We start from the raw sequence: 17,803 nt of genomic DNA, 5'->3' as shown, positions 1-17,803 counted from the left end.
ATCTATGTAATTTTATTTTCTGTTTTTAAATATATTAAGGAAAGGCAACGACTAATCTTTTTCTTAAAAAAATTTTCATTGATTTGAAGAGGGGAGGGACAGGGGAGGGGGGGAGAGAAGCATCAACTCATTGTTCCACTGAGTTCCATTCAATTGTATGCATACTCATTGATTGTTTCTTGTATGTTTCCATTCAATTGTATACATACTCATTGATTGTTTCTTGTATGTGCCCTGACTGGGATTGAACCCGGGATGATGCTCTGTCCTCTGAGCCACCTGGCCAGGGCCACAATGATTTACCTTTTTTTTTTAACTTACTAAGTCGAGAGAGAGAGAGAGAGAGAGAGAGAGAGAGAGAGAGAGAGAGAGAGAGAGAAACGTAGATGGGCCTTGAGCAGGCAAGCCCAGGGTTTCCAACTGGCGACCTTAGTATTCCAGGTTAACCACTTAATCCACTGTGCCACCACAGGTCCGCGATGACTAATCTTTTGTCTCTCATCTTGTTAGATCATACTTTCCTGGGCAGTGGATAACGCATCGACTTGGAGTGCTTGGGTCGCCAGTTCAAGGCCCCCGGCTTGCCCAGTCAAGGCACATGTGAGAAGCAACTATGAGTTAATGTTTCCTGCTCTCCCTCTTCTCTCTCTCTCTCTTTCTCTGTAAAAATCAATAAACAATTTTTTTTTAATTTTTACTTTTTCTTCCAGAACTCCTTTTCAGTGTTCTGGAGCAGAGCAAATCAGTTTTATAAGATTTAATTGTGTTGTATTTTCATTTATTAAGGCTAGGGTGCCCTGCTTTCCTTCTCTGGAACAAGGTAGCTGTGTGTGGGAGGAGGACAACTGACTTAGAAGTGGTCCCTGTCAGAAACCAAGATTACATTGTTGTTGAAGTTTTCTCAGACTTGACTGGTGTGCCCTTGTTTGTTTGTTTGTTTTTTATTGATTATAGAGAGAGGAAAAAAACATTGATTTGTTGTTCCACTTAGTTGTGCATTCATTGGTTGCTTCTTATATGTGCCCTGACTGGGGATAGAACCCACAACCGTGGCATATTGGGACCAGGCTCTACCCATTGGAGCTACCTGGCCAGGGCCTGGCTTGCTGTTATTTTTGTAGCATCAGCCATACACGTAGATTCAAAACCAGGTAGAAATCCTAGAACGAAATCTAGTTCTAGAGTGACAGAGAGCAGTAGACAGTGATCGTTCATTGTAATAGGTTCTTATGGAAACACAAGAGTTACTAAGTGCCCCTTCTGTACGTGAGTAGTCGGGGGAGGGGGCCACACAGGCTTTTGGGAGAATAGGCTTGGATTATACAGGGTGGGACAAAAGTAGGTTTAGAGTTGTTTATATGGAAAATAATGCAATAATTAATAAACAATAATACAAGAATAAACTGTTGTGCTTTCTCACAACTGTAAAACTACTTTTGCCTACCCTGTATTTGGAATCTGGATATTTTTATGACTTCACACAAGTTACTTAATCACCATGAGCATCTAGTTTTCTTATCTGTAAAATTGGAATAATAACCCCCCCCCCCAGCAGTCTGTGGACAGTTAAATGAAGAAGGATGGATCCCCTCTATTTTATGTTTTTATAATTTTTTTTTCTCTTTCTTTAAATAGATTTAAGGAAAGAAATCCTTGACTTTCTCTTATATCAGACATTCAGTCCATCAGCAAATCCTTTTGGGTCTACCAGAGTGGACCTATAACCCTTGATTAATTTGATTTGACCTTGACAAGTCTTCATATTAATTACACCTCATCTTAATAGTAATTTTACTTAAATTGGATCTCTTCAGAATTTTTGTTTCTTGAAGAATAAAGTTGTGGGCCGAATCAAAAGCCTTTTATTAAATGGTGATCTTTTACTTCCTTTTAATAGTTTGTTTCTCTGTGGTGAAGAAAACTTACATTAGTTTAACAGGATTTATTTCTCAAGGAAATTTTTTTTTATTTACTGTCTCTGTCAGGATCCTAATGCTTACAAATCAATTTTTAGGTTTTTTCCTTTTCCTGACATTATGATGACTGTTAATCATCGTACTTTAGTTTATTTGTCAGGAGTGGCTCCATTGTTCCTTTTAAGCTTCGCTTTCTTAGAAAATCCGGCCTGACTGACCTAAAGGCTCTGAGTGGCCACCAGCCCTCTTCCCCCAGCTCCTGGTACCTCACATGGCTGGGCTGGTTAAAGTCGGTGCTGGCACGGGCACGTGGGAGGCTGGCCGGGGCTCTGGCCTCTGGCCGCACAGCGCCTCCAGCCGGGTTTGCATGCAGAGAATGCAGACAAGGGGCAGTGTTTTCAGATGTGAACATTTGAGCTGAGGGATCTCCTGGACGCAGCTGGTGGGCGTGCCCTTCCCTCTCCCCTCCGTTCCCTGTCCGAGCCCACAGACGTGTGCGATGGGGAGTGGCTTCTGCGCAGAGGAAAGGCTCCGTGGGGTGCTGGGACACGGGGAGGGCGCAAGAAGGGACCAGAAGTTACGAGCCGTTTTGGAACATGGGACATAGATGAGTTGGGCTGATGGAAACGAGACTCGGGAAAGCCAACCAAAAACAGGTGGAGAGAAAACCTCCGTGGAGGTACATGCCGTCCTTCCCAGGGAGCCTGGGCAGGACTCCAAGCTCACAGTCGGCCTGGACGGGGGAGCCAGCGCCGGCTGCGGGCGGTCAGGTTGTTGCACAATACGGCCAGCTGGGCCAGCAGAGTGGATCGTAGTAGTTGTCAACTTTGGCTGAGTTTAGAATTACCTGGGGAGCTTGTGCCCTGATGCCCAGGCTTCAGCCCAGACCGGCCAAACAAAAGTCTCGAACCTCTAAGGATGGACTCCTCAGGCACAAGTTTCTGTTGTTGTTTTTAAACTCTCTTAGGTGATTCCAGGTTGCAGCCAGGGATGGAGAAGGACTACTCCAGGGTCTGGCTGTGGCTTTTGCTTTTAGGCTAAAGCCAGTAGAGCCAGATTTCTAAAATAAAACAGGGATCTGCCTCAGAAGACACCACATGTTAGGACTCAGACTAGAGATGAGGACATGAAGTAGTTTTGAACTTTTAAAACAGATGTGAAGGGGGAAAGTGAAATAGCAGGTCTGCGCAATAGTAAATATGCTAAAGTGTTTTGCTCCTGAAGGAGAAGGAACTTTTTCATACAGCACCAGTGGAAAGGTGTCCCCAGCCTTCCTGTGCACCCCGTGCTCAGCTCAGAATGCCTAGTAAATATTTGCAGTCTTCCCTCAGGGATCTCTACAATTAGCCCACCCACTCTGGGAAAAGGCCTACCGTGGAAATGTATTCAACTGCTTAGAAATCCTGTGCGAGGTAACAATAATTACTCGATCTTGCTTAATCCTTCCTCTGTAATATGGTCAGACAACAAAGAATAATCAGCAAATACCATGAAAGAGAAGAACCAAGGTGAGCTAAGAAGAAACAGACGAGAGCTTTTAAAATAGTAATTACTGTCTTCAGGGATATTTAACAGGATACTAAATTTATAAGTCAAACAACCAGCTTCTTTGAAAAAGGAAAAGGAGGATAAAGTTTCTGGAAATTAAGAATATGATTATTGGCCCTGGCTGGTGGCTCAGTGGATGGAGCGTCAGCCCAACATGTGGACATCCCTGGTTTGATACCCGGTCAGGGCACACAAAAGAGGTGACCATCTGCTTCTCTCCCCTCCTTCTTCTCTCCCCTCTCTCCCTCTTTCCCCTCCTGCAACCAGTGGCTCAATTGGTCAGAGTGTGGCCCCAGGCACTAAAAATAGCTCAGTACTGGAGCATTGGCCCTAAATGAGGTTGCCAGGTGGATCCCAGCTGGGGTGCATGCAGGGAGTCTGTCTCACTATCTCCCCTCCTCTCGCCTAAAAAAAGAAGAAGAAGGTGATGATTATCGAAAGCAGAACTCAGAGGAAGGGTTGAAAAGCAAAATGGGAAGGAAGTCCTAGAATCTGAATTGGTGGTGTGAAAGATAGTCAAAGGTATCTCAGAACATAGAGTAAAAAACAAAGAGATGAAAGGTGGAGAAAAATGAGAAGACAGACGTCAAGGACAGACAATGTGCATCTGCTCAAACGTGTAGAAGGGAATTTCCTAGAGAAGATAGAAGAGCCTGACCAGGCGGTGGCGCAGTGGATAGAGCATCGGACTGGGAAGCGGAAGACCCAGGTTCGAGACCCTGAGGTCGCCTGCTTGAGTGCTGGCTCATCTGGTTTGAGCAAAAAGCTCACCAGCTTGAATCCAAGGTCACTGGCTCAAGCAAGGAGTTACTCGGTCCACTGAAGGCCCGCGGTCAAGGCACATATGAGAAAGCAATCAATGAACAACTAAGGTGTCGCAATGCGCAACGAAAAACTGATGATTGATGCTTCTCATCTCTCTCCTTCCTGTCTGTCTGTCCATATGTACCCCTCTCTCTCTCTTTGTCTCAAAAAAAAAAGAGAGAGAGAGAGAAGATAGAAGAGCTAAGAATGCAAGGTCCAGTTGATAGTGGCATACGGGATACATCCTGGGGAAATATCTTAACTGCATAGCTTTAAAGAAACTTTTGAGCTCTTACAGGGAGGAACAAACTATTGTCAAGGAATGAGAATCAGAATGACATCTGACTTGTTATACATGACTAAGTAATAAAAAAAACAAGCTTTGAGCATTGTGTCTAACTATGAGTATTTTGAACCTAGAATTCCCTACTCAGCCAAATGATCATTTAAGTATGAGAACAAAATTAACTTTTGAAATATGCAGACTCATACCCTTTTTTGGAAAAAAAAATACTATAGGATACTAAGACATCACAAAAAATAAAGCCAAGAAGTGAAGACTTAGGCATAAGAAACATTAGTAAGCAAAAAAGTAATTTCCAGAACATGACAGTGAAATTGGATACATTTATCTTGAAAGATTCCTGAAGTGGTAGGACTGCAGTGTTAAAAATAATAATAGTTTAACAGTCTGGAGCTAGGTTCTGGGTTGCTTTAACAAAAGGTGGCATTTCCTGACCGGCGGTGGCGCAGTGAATAGGGCGTTGATGCTGGGATGCTGAGGTCTCAGGTTCGAAACCCTGAGGTCACTGGCTTGAGCCTGTAAGTCACTGACTTGAAGCCCAAGGTCTCTGGCTTAAGGGAGTCACCGGCTCAGCTGGAGCCCCCACCCTCAGTCAAGACACATATGAGAAGCAGTCAGTGAACAACTAAGGGGCCGCCACTTCATGCAGGTCGATGCTTCTCTTGCTCTCTCCCTTCCTGTCTATCGTGCGTGGATGCAAGACACACACACACACACACACACACACACAAGAAAAGCGGCATAGGTGGGAGATGGAGAGGGGAAGCAAGATTGCCTCAGATGACTTTCTCATTCCAGGAGAAATTATACTGAATAATTGTTAACGTTGATAGAGTTATATGCACCTCGAAACGATTTGTTTAAAATTTAATGCTAGGTACTAGTAAGAATAGCATGTAGAACTTCCAAATCACCCAGTGGGAAATAGGGAAGTAAAGGAACAAGGAGTATTTGGTCAATAATCCAGTAAAAGTAATAAAGGAAAATAACAAGAAAACAAAACGGTAGGAATAAAACAAATCCTATCAGTGATTACAAAAAATATGGATAGAATCAAGTTTCTCATAAGGTTAAAATGACAGCACAATCTAGCTGCCCGTTCTTTATAAATAAGACCAAAAACAAAATGGCACCAAAAATTGAAAACAGAAGAAAGATTTCATAGTTGCCCATGCTGAGATCTGATAGAGCTATGAGATTTTATAGTTTGGTTTTTCACGTGCTTTTGAAGCATTTATGAATGTCCTGGCAAATTTTGTCCAGTAAGAGAGAGCAAATTCTTGAAACCATTTTATTATATGTTTTCACAAAATAATGTAGTATGGCACTTGGTCAAAGTGGACAGTGTTTATTCTTTCAAATATTTTGGATTTATATAGCTCCTTCTGAAAAGGTATCTTTAAGTTTTATGGTAGAGTAAAATCTTAGTAGAAAATAGTCATCTTTGTTATTAAAAAAAAAAACCCAGCCAGTGGATCATTTGTTTTAGTAGTATCAGAAAATAAAAGCTCCATATCGGTAAAAGATTGAAATAGCTCTTGAAATTTATTAAACATAGGAGTACTGACTAATGTATTGAAAAGGAAAATTCCTATACATGTGTGGAAATTATTTCTATTTCCCCTACTGTCCTATTTGCAGACCGGTCATTAAATATATATTTACTTTGTGGCCCTGAACTGTGTTTTAGGCACTGTGAGGTACAGCATAAGACAGTGCCTTTGCCTACTTTTCAGTTTTATCTGTACTTGGAGAGCTCTCTCTGTAGAGCCATTGAGTGGTTTCTTATACCAAGTTCTAAGATATGTTATATTTGGTATAATTTACCACTAATTACAGGAAAATAGTAGCTAACATCCATTGAGTTCATCTCTGTGTATCCACAGTTTTCACATAGTAGATACCCTGACGAATGAATGAATGAATGAATGAATGCCAGGTAGTAGGCTAGAAGCTTTACTCAATACCTAATTGAATCCCCTCAACAACTGTGAGTTAGCTGATATCATTTCCCCCATTCTGTAAAGAAAGGGAGTCAGTTTAAATCACCTTGCCTGGAGCCACCATTGTTACGTGGCAAACTGGAACTGGAATCCAGGTCTGATTCAAGTGCTGTCCCGTGTAAGGAGAAGAATAGTGAGGATTTGTTCTGGTGAAGAATTTATGCTCTGAGTGTGCTTCCTGTTTAGACTAGGATATATGTCATCTGCGTGGATGTGATTCTGTTCACGTAGTCAGCTTCCAAGCCTGCTCAGTTAGGATCTGCCCCTCGGTCTCATAAGCAACCTTAGAGTGGTGTTTGTTCATCTCGGGCAGTACGTAGTGGTGCAGAGGAGGAAGCGACGGTTTGCCTCCACATTGCCCACCGTGCCTGGTGGGAAGAGTGTCTCCTCTAATCAGGAATTAAATATGCTCTCCTGATGTTAGAAATCCGTCTCAGCTTCCTCATTTGTCTTTTCAGGCGGTCATTACGATCCCCTGTTTCTTGGATGCTCTTGCTCTGTTAGGAGATACAGGCAGAGAGAAACTCATTTGGCATGAATGAGGCTGCAGAGAAAAACCCTTGGCAAGTGGAAGTAACCTGTCACAACCTGGTTTTCTCTGGCCAAATGGCCGATCTTGTCTAGTAGTAATGCTGTTACAACATTCCCATTCAGATCCCCATGACCCAGTAATTGTTTTGGGAACGAGTGCAAAGCTATCAGACACCAAGTACTATAATTAGAAAAAGGAAAACAGACACTTACCAGAGCTACATCTTTAGGCTGGAGTATTCACTGCCTTCCTTTTTTTTTTTTGGTTATGGATCCTCTTTCTCACTTTTGCTTCCTAAAATACAAATTGTACAGTTTTTGCATTCCAGTTTTTGTTACTGCAGTACGCACACGTTTTAACCAGAGTACAAATTGCTGTCAGCACATCGAGTTCATGTGCCAACCACATTCAGAACAGGGTGTTCTGTGCTCTTCAAAACAGAATTGCTCGAGGGCAGTAAGAGAACAATAAGTCAGAGCTCCAGCTGAAGTGATGTTTTGCAGCAGACCAGGCTCACTTGATGTGGTTACCCTCAGATTGCATAGCTGAACTCGAGTCGTTTGAGTCGGTTTGACTTCGTGGGGTTCTGACGACCGCCCCCCCTTCACCTCTTTAAGTTACACAGACTTTAAGTCAAGAGAAAATGTCCCTTTTTAACTTGTGTATTTCTTTCCCTACCAAAAAAGCCCTGAGTAGAAGCATCCCTCTTCCCTTTGGGCCACGTCATAGATCCTTTACTTCCCGTAAATCATGCTGGCTGGAATTAGCAACAGACCTCCTGAACCCCGAGACCGGGCTCCCAGTGAGTCATGGTGGTTATTATCAAATATTTATGAAGTGAGTATTTGCATTAAGAGATGCAGGGTCAGGACCAGCCTCGGTTTTTGTTAGCAGCGATTGTAGAGACCCTTAAAACAGTAGTAGCTGGCTGGGGATGAGCGAGGCGTGTCTGCCTTCATCACCACAAAGAGGGGTCCCTATTGTGGCAATAGGCATACATTTGTGTGGCTCCCTGGTGGTGTGTGAGTGCTAGTCAGCAGTCCTGTGGAACTTGTCATACCAGTGCTCTAAGTTAAGAAGCCTTTGCTCCTCATAGATGTACAGAACCAATGGCCTGTATGGTCCCTGAGGCTGTGCTACCTTCTCTTGTCTAACATTCTAGAGAGCATCCTTTTTAAAAGATGGTGGTTTTGTATATACATACAAAAGGTAGTGTGTGTGTGTGTTGTGTATGTATCACACAGTTAGTTTCAGATTTTGTGAAAATACTGTACGTAGTGCTTGTTCAGGCCCAACCTATAGATTTAGCAGGAAAAAAAAGGTTAGTCCATATATAAGGTAGACTGTATTTATAAAAACGAGTTATTGCAATCTTTTTACCTTCCTGTTAGGTGGCCAAACATTGGTGCTCCAGTTTGTCTTCGTGAGACCGGCTGCAATGAATGGCTTTTTCTTTCATTATTTGCCTTCATTATCACTTGACTCCAGGTTTTCATTCTGTGCTTGCCTGCTTCACTTGTCTTTCCCAACATGTTTATTAGTAGACAGATGTTCCCCCTACTGTGATGGACTGTCACATGTAAAGAGAACTTCTGAGATTATGTGTGTAACGTTAATACTGAGTACATGCCTGCATCGAGCTCACACCAGTCTCGGAAACTACCACACGTGCTGGGATCCTTTGCAGTCTCTGGATTTCCTGTTTTGAGAACACATTCAAACTTGATCAACCGAAAACCACAACGAACGTACCGACAGTTTCCTCCCTCCTAACTGCACTCTCCTTTAGGGAGGAAGATACTTCTAATAATAAACCTCAGACAAAAAGATTTGTCAACTAAGTTGTGAGCTAGTCGGGTAATAAAAATCTCAATACTTGAGGAATTTCACAGTACATGGGCTTGCTCACTCCACAGATCTTTTTCCATTAGAAGGTGTTGTCGCATTAGTCTGGATTAAATTTCTTGGGAAGATTTAAAAGTATTTAATGCAAACTTTCTGAACTCAACGCCCCTATCAACATCAGCATTTACTATAGTAAAAACACGTTAAGCCTTAGACTCCCTGCTGAACTTCTCTGGTATACTTATGTATTTAAAAATAATAAAGTTGAAATTTTTTTTCTTTTTTTTTTTTTTTTGCATTTCTCTGAAGCTGGAAACGGGGAGAAACAATCAGACAGGCTCCCGCATGCGCCTGACTGGGATCCACCCGGCATGCCCACCAGGGGGCGACGCTCTGCCCCTCCGGGGCGTCGCTCTGTCGCGACCAGAGCCAGTCTAGCGCCTGGGGCAGAGGCCAGGGAGCCATCCCCAGCGCCCAGGCCATCTTTGCTCCATTGGAGCCTCAGCTGCGGGAGGGGAAGAGAGAGACAGAGAGGAAGGAGAGGGGGAGGGGTGAAGCAGATGGGCACTTCTCCTGTGTGCCCTGGCCAGGAATCGAACCCGGGACTCCTGCACGCCAGGCCGACGCTCTACCACTGAGCCAACCGGCCAGGGCTTGAATTTATTTTTAAAAAGATTTTCCAATTCAAAAGAACGTTCAGCGTGCTGCAGGGTGATTAAGTTAGAGCATTCCAGAAGTGAGTGGAATAGAATCGTCCGCGTTGATGAGTATGGGACAAAGGAGCAAAATTCCTGTATGCCAGCCACCTCCCCCCCGGGGAGTCGGGCCTCTCTAGTTTACCCAGACTTCTTAGACTTCCGCCTGTGTCTGCAGTGGCGGCATATCAGGTTGGTATCAGCCCCTGCTAATCAGAGAGGCATGACCGTCCGGGAGGCGTTGTGATCTCTGGTATCTACATAACTGCTATTTACTCAGCAGGGTTTCTCTGGTGTCTCAGGCCCAGGCTAAAGGTAACTGTTCAAATGATTAACTACAGGAATTACCTTTGAGACTGGCTTGTGGCCTATATTGAGAGTTACATTACTGGGTCGCAGAATCAGAATTTTAGGGCTCTATAGAACGTTTGAGATCATGTAGCGAGTTGGAATTGAATTTGTATTTGGAAAATATATTGTCTCATGGGAACAAGTGATTTTTTTTTTTGTATCTATAGCAAATTATTGATCTAAAGTAAAACAGCCAGTCCAAAAAATAAACATTTTAGGAAATCGTTACCTTCAAATCTAGGCCATTATATCACAGAAATAGGAATAAAGAATTTTTTTTTTTTAAATAAATTTTTAGCCTGACCTGCGGCGGCGCAGTGGATAAAACATCGACCTGGAATGCTGAGGTCGCAGGTTCGAAGCCCTGCACTTGCCTGGTCAGGGCACATATGGGAGTTGATGCTTCCTGCTCCTCCTTTCTCTCTCTCTCTCTCTCTCTCTCTCTCCTCTCTAAAATGAATAAATTAAAAATAAATAAATAAAATTTTATTTTAATGGGGTGACATCAATAAATCAGGGAAGAATTTTCTTAAGAAAGACCATTGATTATATTGTTGTGCTCTATGGTACAAGCAATCTATTTTTCTTGTTGAGTCAAAGACCTAAATGATCAGGATAGAATGACCCTTACTATTAAAAGGAAGTTGAGAGTTTCAGAGAACTGTTGGTCGATCCTGGGGGAAAACAGCTAATCAAATCAAGAAAAATATATATCTACATGCATTTTTCTTTCTTTGGCTTGAGAAAAAAAAACAAAACAGGAAAGCCTTTACCTAGTATGAAATTACCTGGAAATGAGCTGAGTGAGTTTGAGTGGGATGGGGAATTAGGCCCCAAGAAATTGACCGCTTCACTTAACATTTTAGAAGGGGTGATTGAGTGATTTGGTTGAAGTTGTAGGGGACTGCTTATTGGTGTGTCACTCTTGACATGTATGTGTTCCTCCTCCGAGCTACACGGCTGTGTTAGCTGTGAGGTGATGTTATCCTGGGGATTTCTGTTTTTATTCAGATATCTTTGTGAATGCGACTAAGATTCCAAGGGGAAGACAAAGAGCTTCTGTGTTCAGTTCATCTTTGTATCATAAGGGAAATGATCGTTCAGGTGTCTTTCTCGAGCATCTGAACCCAAGGGGTGCGCTTCTAGATGTTTAAACCATTCTATACGTGATACTAAATTTGTGGCACTTTGATAATTATCTATTAAGTAACGTAGTATTTCTTGGTCCTGTGAGGAAACTTCTGCCACATAGGAGGTTTAAATTAAACCTCTGTTTCCACTTGGTTTTGTTATCCACTAAGCTATCTTATTGTTACGGTTATCAGTAATGGGAAGTTTAAACTGAAGACTTAGAGCTTCAGTCTGGGAGACAAAGGTTCGACGAGACAACCATGCATGCCTCTAGAGGAAATGGGGAAGGGGAAATTCTCATTTATCACTGCCCTAAACTCGCCAGACCTGATGGGCAGCTTGGGTGACTGTCCTTTCTCTTCTCCTTCAGTCCACCTGGAAGGCCACTGTGGTGGGAAGATGTTTGATCGCAGAGACGTGGTTTTCATCGTGGGAGAAGGAGAAGACCACGACATTCCCATTGGAATCGACAAAGCTCTGGAGAAAATGCAGCGGGGAGAACAATGTATTTTGTCTCTTGGACCACGGTGAGTAGCATCCCGGTTCAGCAGGCAGTGAAGTTGTCGAAAGCGGTGTGTTTCGACCGCCAGCCCGCCCGGAGATGTGGGCGGGTCCACAGCCTCGGGGTGGTTAACGCCCCTGCGGACCAGATCGACATCACTGGCGGACTGGTGGTTGACGCACTGCTCTGGGGGTGGGGTGGGGGGTGCTTGCTTTTTCAGTCAACATTTGATATTTTCAGTGAAGTTAATGCTAACAGTAGAGACAGTGAATTAAATCAAGCTATCGGTAGTGAGGGAGTGAATGATTGGGCCGGATGTAACAGAGGTCGAAGGGCCTCTGTTCTTGATTGGTGTGTGTTGAGGATAGGACAGGCCAGTTTTGCTTGTTGGCTTATTTGCTTTGCCCGCCATATTGCCAAGACAGGAAGCTGTTGACAGGTCTCACGTGATCCTCTCGGCCCTGCTTCCTTTCTTCTAAACTAGGCAGGAGGCAGTAAACCGTGTGGGGGTTAGAAGTAGCAGAGGCATTTGGATGATTTATTACCACTTGAATTTGTGCCACCTGTTCTTATACAGAGTTCCTGAAAGAAAAAAAAAGTGTGTCCTTCCTGGATCTAAAGGCAGCGGAGATGACTCATTTTTGCCTAAGTTTCTCCCATCGTAAGGATATCCATTAGCACTTCCAAGCTTAGAATTATCAGACACCAACAGCCTCTCTTGTGAAAACATGCTTGGTATTATTTTTAGATCTAAAATTATACCGTGCATCTCACCCTTCTGTCTTGAGACATGGCCCCGTGAGAGAAGCCGGGCTCTCCTGCTCTGTGGGCCTCAACGTGCCTCTGCTTCTCTCGTGTGTGCTCCTGCTCTGGCTCCCTGGACTTCAGTCGGTAGGACTGTAGGAGGTGAGCATCTCCATGGCTACACTTACCCGGAGGAAATATTGTGCCTTTTGTACAGTCACTGGGCTTTGGGTCTCCTCCATGGTCATCAGTGGCGTTTACCTTCGCCCTAACACTCGGGCCCTGGTCCTGTCTCTCAGCGATGTTGTCACCATGCCTCTACTCGCTTGAAAGCTCTTCCGGAACACTCTACACCTGGCACCTGTCAGAACCCTCGCTGGCGGTACCTCTTAGTTAACACCTTTTTCTCTGCCCTGTCCCTTCCCCCACTACTTGATTCCCACAACAGTGTGTTTTATTTATGTTTGCCCTGCATTTGTAGTTCACTCTTATGTGAACCTGTCCCTCTATATGGAACTTTGTTTTTTTAAATCAGGCAATGCACAAGAGGGCTTTCTTCTCCATAACTAAATACTATCGAATGATTTTTGATTTGGTATTCCAAAATTATAGTCATTCAAGATTTATCTAAAGAGAGTGGTATTTCTGTCCAGTGTGTGTTTTCAGCTTTGAGTCCCTTGAGGATAAGTTCTGCGTACATGGTAAGCATGTGATGCTGTCTGAATAGCTTCTTACACTTGAACCTAGCTGCCAGGGCACTAGGCGGGCCAGACGTCTCAAGTCGCATGGCAGACAGGAACAAACTCTCCTTCTAAAGATCAACTCACAGTACTTTCTCACTAGTTGAAATTGGTCTATCATTAGTGCTTAAGCTCTGTCAGAAAGCGGGTGCCTTTCTGCAGGTCTTTCACCTCTCCTAAGCCTCAGCTCCCCCTCTGTAAAATGGGGTGATAGTATCTCCCTCATAAAGTTATGGAGAACTAAATGAGATCATGTGTGTGAAGCGCTTGGCTAGTGCCTGCCTCGTAAACCACTCAGGTAGTCGCTGCGTTTGCTGTTGTGATGTTGGTCTTGGTCTTCCATTTTACCCTCAGACCACGAGAGAAAGGACAACTTGTTATAACATATGTTTTGATTTTTTAGCTTTTCTGAGTCATAAAAGTAGTCAACAACTTTTCATAAATTTCTAAGTATAAGAGTTTCCCTACTATGTTTTTTGGAAATAATTAGCATGTTATTCACTTATGTTTAAATTTTTCTATTGATTTGAGGGAGAGAGGGAAAGGGAGAGAGAAGCATCAACCCATTTCACTCAGTTCTGTTTCGTCATGCACTCACTGATTGCTTCTCATACGGCCCCGACCAGGGATCAAACCCACGTCCTTGGCCCTCTGGCATGACGCTGTCTGCACTGGGCCACCCGGCGAGGACCAAACTTGTTCTTCTCTCTCGAGACGTTGGTTAGTATGTTGAGTTACGTGAAGGAGCCGCTCTGCAGCGGGAGACTGTTCACACACACACTGCGTGGTGTTACCCGTGTGTGGAGAAGCCCACTCACCACGCAGGTGGTCAGTGCCTGCGCTCAGTAGACTTCAGACTCCCACGCCCTGGGCAGCACTGCGTCTGGGAGCTGTACCCAGGGCAGTGCCCACGCGTGCTCCGTGTGACTTTCTGACATCTCGGTCTTTCTCCGAAGGACTCCCAGGCATGCCTTCACTTCCAGCCCAAGAGACTGCTCGGCAGGGTGTTTCCATAATAAGAAATTTACAAAACACTCTCAAAGAACCCAATTTTCTCTCTTCTCATTAGGGCAGTATCTTTTATATTGTTTCAAATACTGCAGCTGATTCATCTTTTTCATTTTAGTTTAAATGTAGCTAGCTTGGACTTTTTTCTTTTCCCTCTTTTCCCTTATGTTTCTGTCTTGCACCAACCCTAAACAAATACCTAAGCTGCCAAGAGCCACAGTACCTAGGAGGCTGTCCAGGTCAAAGACTGCACCGCTTTCTGGGGGCACACGGAGTCCGAGTTCAAGTCCTGACTCGACACTGCCTGTCTGTGGGACTCTCAGGGAGCACTTCTCTGTGAGCCTCGGTTTCCTCATCTGTACAAAGGGAGCGGCTGGTGAGAACTGAACGGTACAAGTGCTTCTGTGCACAGAAAGGCTGATGGGCATCGCTAGTCATTGTTTGTGTGTCTGCTGTCTGCGGGCAACTCGGTACCTAACTTAATTATACTTTAACACTGAAGTTGAAGACTTCAAATTAATACCTATTTGTTTTATGTTTCTATACTTGCATATGTATGTGGGTGTGAACACATATAACGTATACAGTATAAATAAGCTTTTTACTGCAAATTATTATATGAATAATATAGAAAAGGAGTAAAATTTGAATTTGGGTCCTTTGAAAATAAATATTATGAGTGTTCTTATGGGCACCATGTATGGGTGTCTCAGAGACTCTGCATCCACTGTGTTCTTTGTCCTTCTTTCCCACGAAGCCTATCATCTTTATTTGAGGTACCCCTGCATCAGCGGTTTCTTAAGATTAAATTTTTAACATCTCTAGCCAGGAGGAATTTTCTCTGACTTTTAAATTTTTGATTTTTATTGAACTGTGAGGCAATAATTTTATATTTATTATTTATTTTTATTCACTTGGAATGTATTAAAGTTTGCTTTGTGGCCTTTAAAAAAAACGAATCATCAAAAGACTCTTAAAGTCCTGACCAGTGGTGGCACAGTGATTAGTGTCAACCTGGGATGCTGAAGACCCAGATTCGAAACCCCAGAGTCACCAGCTTGAGTGCGGGCTCATCGGGCTTGAGCGCGGGGTCACTGGCTCAGCTGGAACACCCCCCCCCCCATGTCAAGGCACATATGAGAAAGCAATCAGTGAACAACTAAAGTGCTGCAACTACAAGTTGATGCCTCTCATCTCTCTCCCTGCCTCTCCTCTCCCCTCTCTCTCTCTCTCTCTCTCTCTTGCTAAAAAAAGGGACTAAGATATTGTGAATTTTTCTAATTTACCAAATGAAGTATATTTTTTCCAGTTTTATTGAAAAATAACTGACACACATCATCACTGTGTAAGTTTAAGGCATACAGCACGAGGTTTGACTTACATAAATTATGAAATATGTTCAGCTAACATTTGTCTTTCATCGTAGATTCAATAAAAGAAAAAAAGAAGAAAAGAGAAACGGGGGGAATCCCATTCATATCAGATTCCTTCTGTTACTGTAGCCCAGCCTGCCTTTTGGTTAGGTCCTAGAGTTCCGTCTGTGGCGTTCCGTGTTTCAGGCCGGTGCAGCTCTGTGCGTGGGTGCTTCCTGGCCCGGGCGGATGCCGCCTGAGTCTGGCAGCTCTCTGTGTAACATGAAAGTCAGGGTAGATGCTCCTCCTCAGGATGATGTGTGCCGCAGACATCTCCACCTCTTCATTTGAACCCGGGAGAGGTTATAGAAATGATACCTTTCTTCAGTCTTTAGCCTCACTGATAATAACCAGGACAGGTTGGTGCTGCCCTTGACCCAGTCCCACACTTCCTCCCCAGCCTTGAGGCCATTCGCTCTTTGTGAATTCCTCTGAGGCTGCTCCTCTCATTCTCCGCGCCAGGGACGTCTTAGGCTGGCTGTTTCTTGGCTGTGGGGACTGCCGTGTGCATTGTTCCTGTCCCGTTCCACGGGACGCCAGTAGCTCCGCCCTAGTTGTGACAGACCCTTCTGTAGACAACACCAGCTGTCCGTGGGGGTGAGAGGACTCATTCGCTCCTGTCGAGAGCCGCTGGTCCGAGGCACATGCCAGAGACCGCCTGTTGGGTTTGTACCTATTTAGCTCAGGGCTCCAAAGATAACATGCTGTCGGTAAACAGACACTCGGCAAGAGCTCACCCAACCTAGTTCCTGGCAGTTAAGGGTTGTTCTTTATTCACCAGAGGCGGAAGCAGAAGAGCAGATATATAGGTCTAAGAGCTCAGGTAGAGAAAGGGTCACCACTTCCTAAAGTCGGCCACTGGTCATTATGTCGTCTCTGAGCTCGCTGCCGAGGATCCCCTTTGCCCTGCTGTGGTGCCTGCCACACCCTGTTCCCACCCAGCTCTCTGCCTGGCTCCAGCCCCGGCTTTCCTTGTCTTGTGTAACAGTGGAGGTGAGTGCGTAAGCACTTCCTCCTGAAAAACTCCACAAGGGGTGAAGAGAGGAATGCACACAGCAGGGTCCGTGTGTTCCCACTCGGGTCCTTCTGCCCCAGAGAGCGTGTGCCAGCCTTGACCTGCTTGGGCATCTTTCAGCCCGTGGCCAGGAAGTCGGGGTTTGCTGAGATTTCTTGCCGTGTCCTCCCATATGTTCAAAGTAGTCTGGCTCGAAACAGAGGAGAACAGAAGATATTCCAGTGAATGCTCTCCTGATGTGCTGGGCGTTGCTCTGAGTGCTGGGAAACTGTCGAACCAGACGGACCCAGCTCTGGCAGAACCCCCAGTCTGGTGGGCGCATGCTGCCGAGTGCTGGGTTTGTGAGAGACCATATGTGACCCAAGCGAACAGATGCATGTCCCCACAGTGGTTTTCTTCCATAAGCTCTGGCTGAAAGTGTCACATGTTGCTGTCTGAGAGCCCCAGAGCTGTGAGAGCGTTCTCATGATGAGGTGTTAGAGCTTGCTGGGGCTGTTCCTCTCGGTTCCATATTCCTGCCGTCTGTGTTTCCCAGTGTGCTCTTTAGAAGTATTGAGAAATGCTGTGGCAGTGGATCCTTCCCCCGTGTGAGCCTCCCCGCCGCCCTCGTCCACCGGAAGCAGGACTGGCGGGAGACAGCACTTTGAGAGTCTGAGCTGTGTAAACACCCTCCACGACAGCCTGATAACAGAGACAGAAGACAGTGCCTGCCTCCTCTGGCCTCCTGCAGATAGTGCTTCAGGGAAGGGTCCCAGCAGCCAAGGAATGGCTGTTTTATCAAAAGGCAGAAAACCAAGCAGAGAAAAAGTCGGTGACAGTTAATTAAGGTCACATAAAGCCAGCTGTGCCAGGGAGCACAGGGGCTGCATGCCACGTGAATGGAGGAAGGAAAGAAAACTCAGTCTGGCCTGGTGTTGTAAACACCACAACAGTGATGCTGGCCCTGGACCCTCTGATCTGCACCTGGTTTGTCTTCAGGGTCTCCGAGGCGCGTAGTAGGTGAAGGCCAGCCCCGCACCAACGTGACGCCGCCGTGCCGAAGGAGGTGCCTGGAAATACACTCGTCCTTTTAAAGTTTTATCTCTCTACTCTCCGTTTCAGATATGGTTTTGGAGAGGCAGGGAAGCCTAGATTTGGCATTGACCCTAATGCTGAGCTTATGTATGAAGTTACACTTAAGAGCTTCGAAAAGGTGAGAAAATACCCACTTATCTGAAACCGTGCTAGGTTTCCTCTCTGTCCGCACCCGTGGC

At 44.8% G+C, this 17,803-nt stretch overlaps 1 protein-coding gene across 2 annotated transcripts in view; it reads left to right on the top strand.

Moving 5' to 3' along the window:
* FKBP5 (FKBP prolyl isomerase 5) overlaps positions 1–17,803 on the top strand; it is a 116,028-nt gene that overhangs the window by 82,741 nt on the left and 15,484 nt on the right. For both annotated transcript variants that reach the window (XM_066234957.1, XM_066235036.1), the window contains exons 6-7: positions 11,500–11,656; positions 17,652–17,742. In XM_066234957.1, coding sequence (XP_066091054.1) covers positions 11,500–11,656; positions 17,652–17,742 — 248 coding nt within the window. The remainder of the gene's footprint in view (positions 1–11,499; positions 11,657–17,651; positions 17,743–17,803) is intronic.

Source organism: Saccopteryx bilineata, chromosome 1, assembly GCF_036850765.1.
Source record: "Saccopteryx bilineata isolate mSacBil1 chromosome 1, mSacBil1_pri_phased_curated, whole genome shotgun sequence".
Classification (NCBI taxonomy): Eukaryota; Metazoa; Chordata; class Mammalia; order Chiroptera; family Emballonuridae; genus Saccopteryx; species Saccopteryx bilineata.
This window is presented reverse-complemented; position numbering and strand designations above follow the sequence as displayed.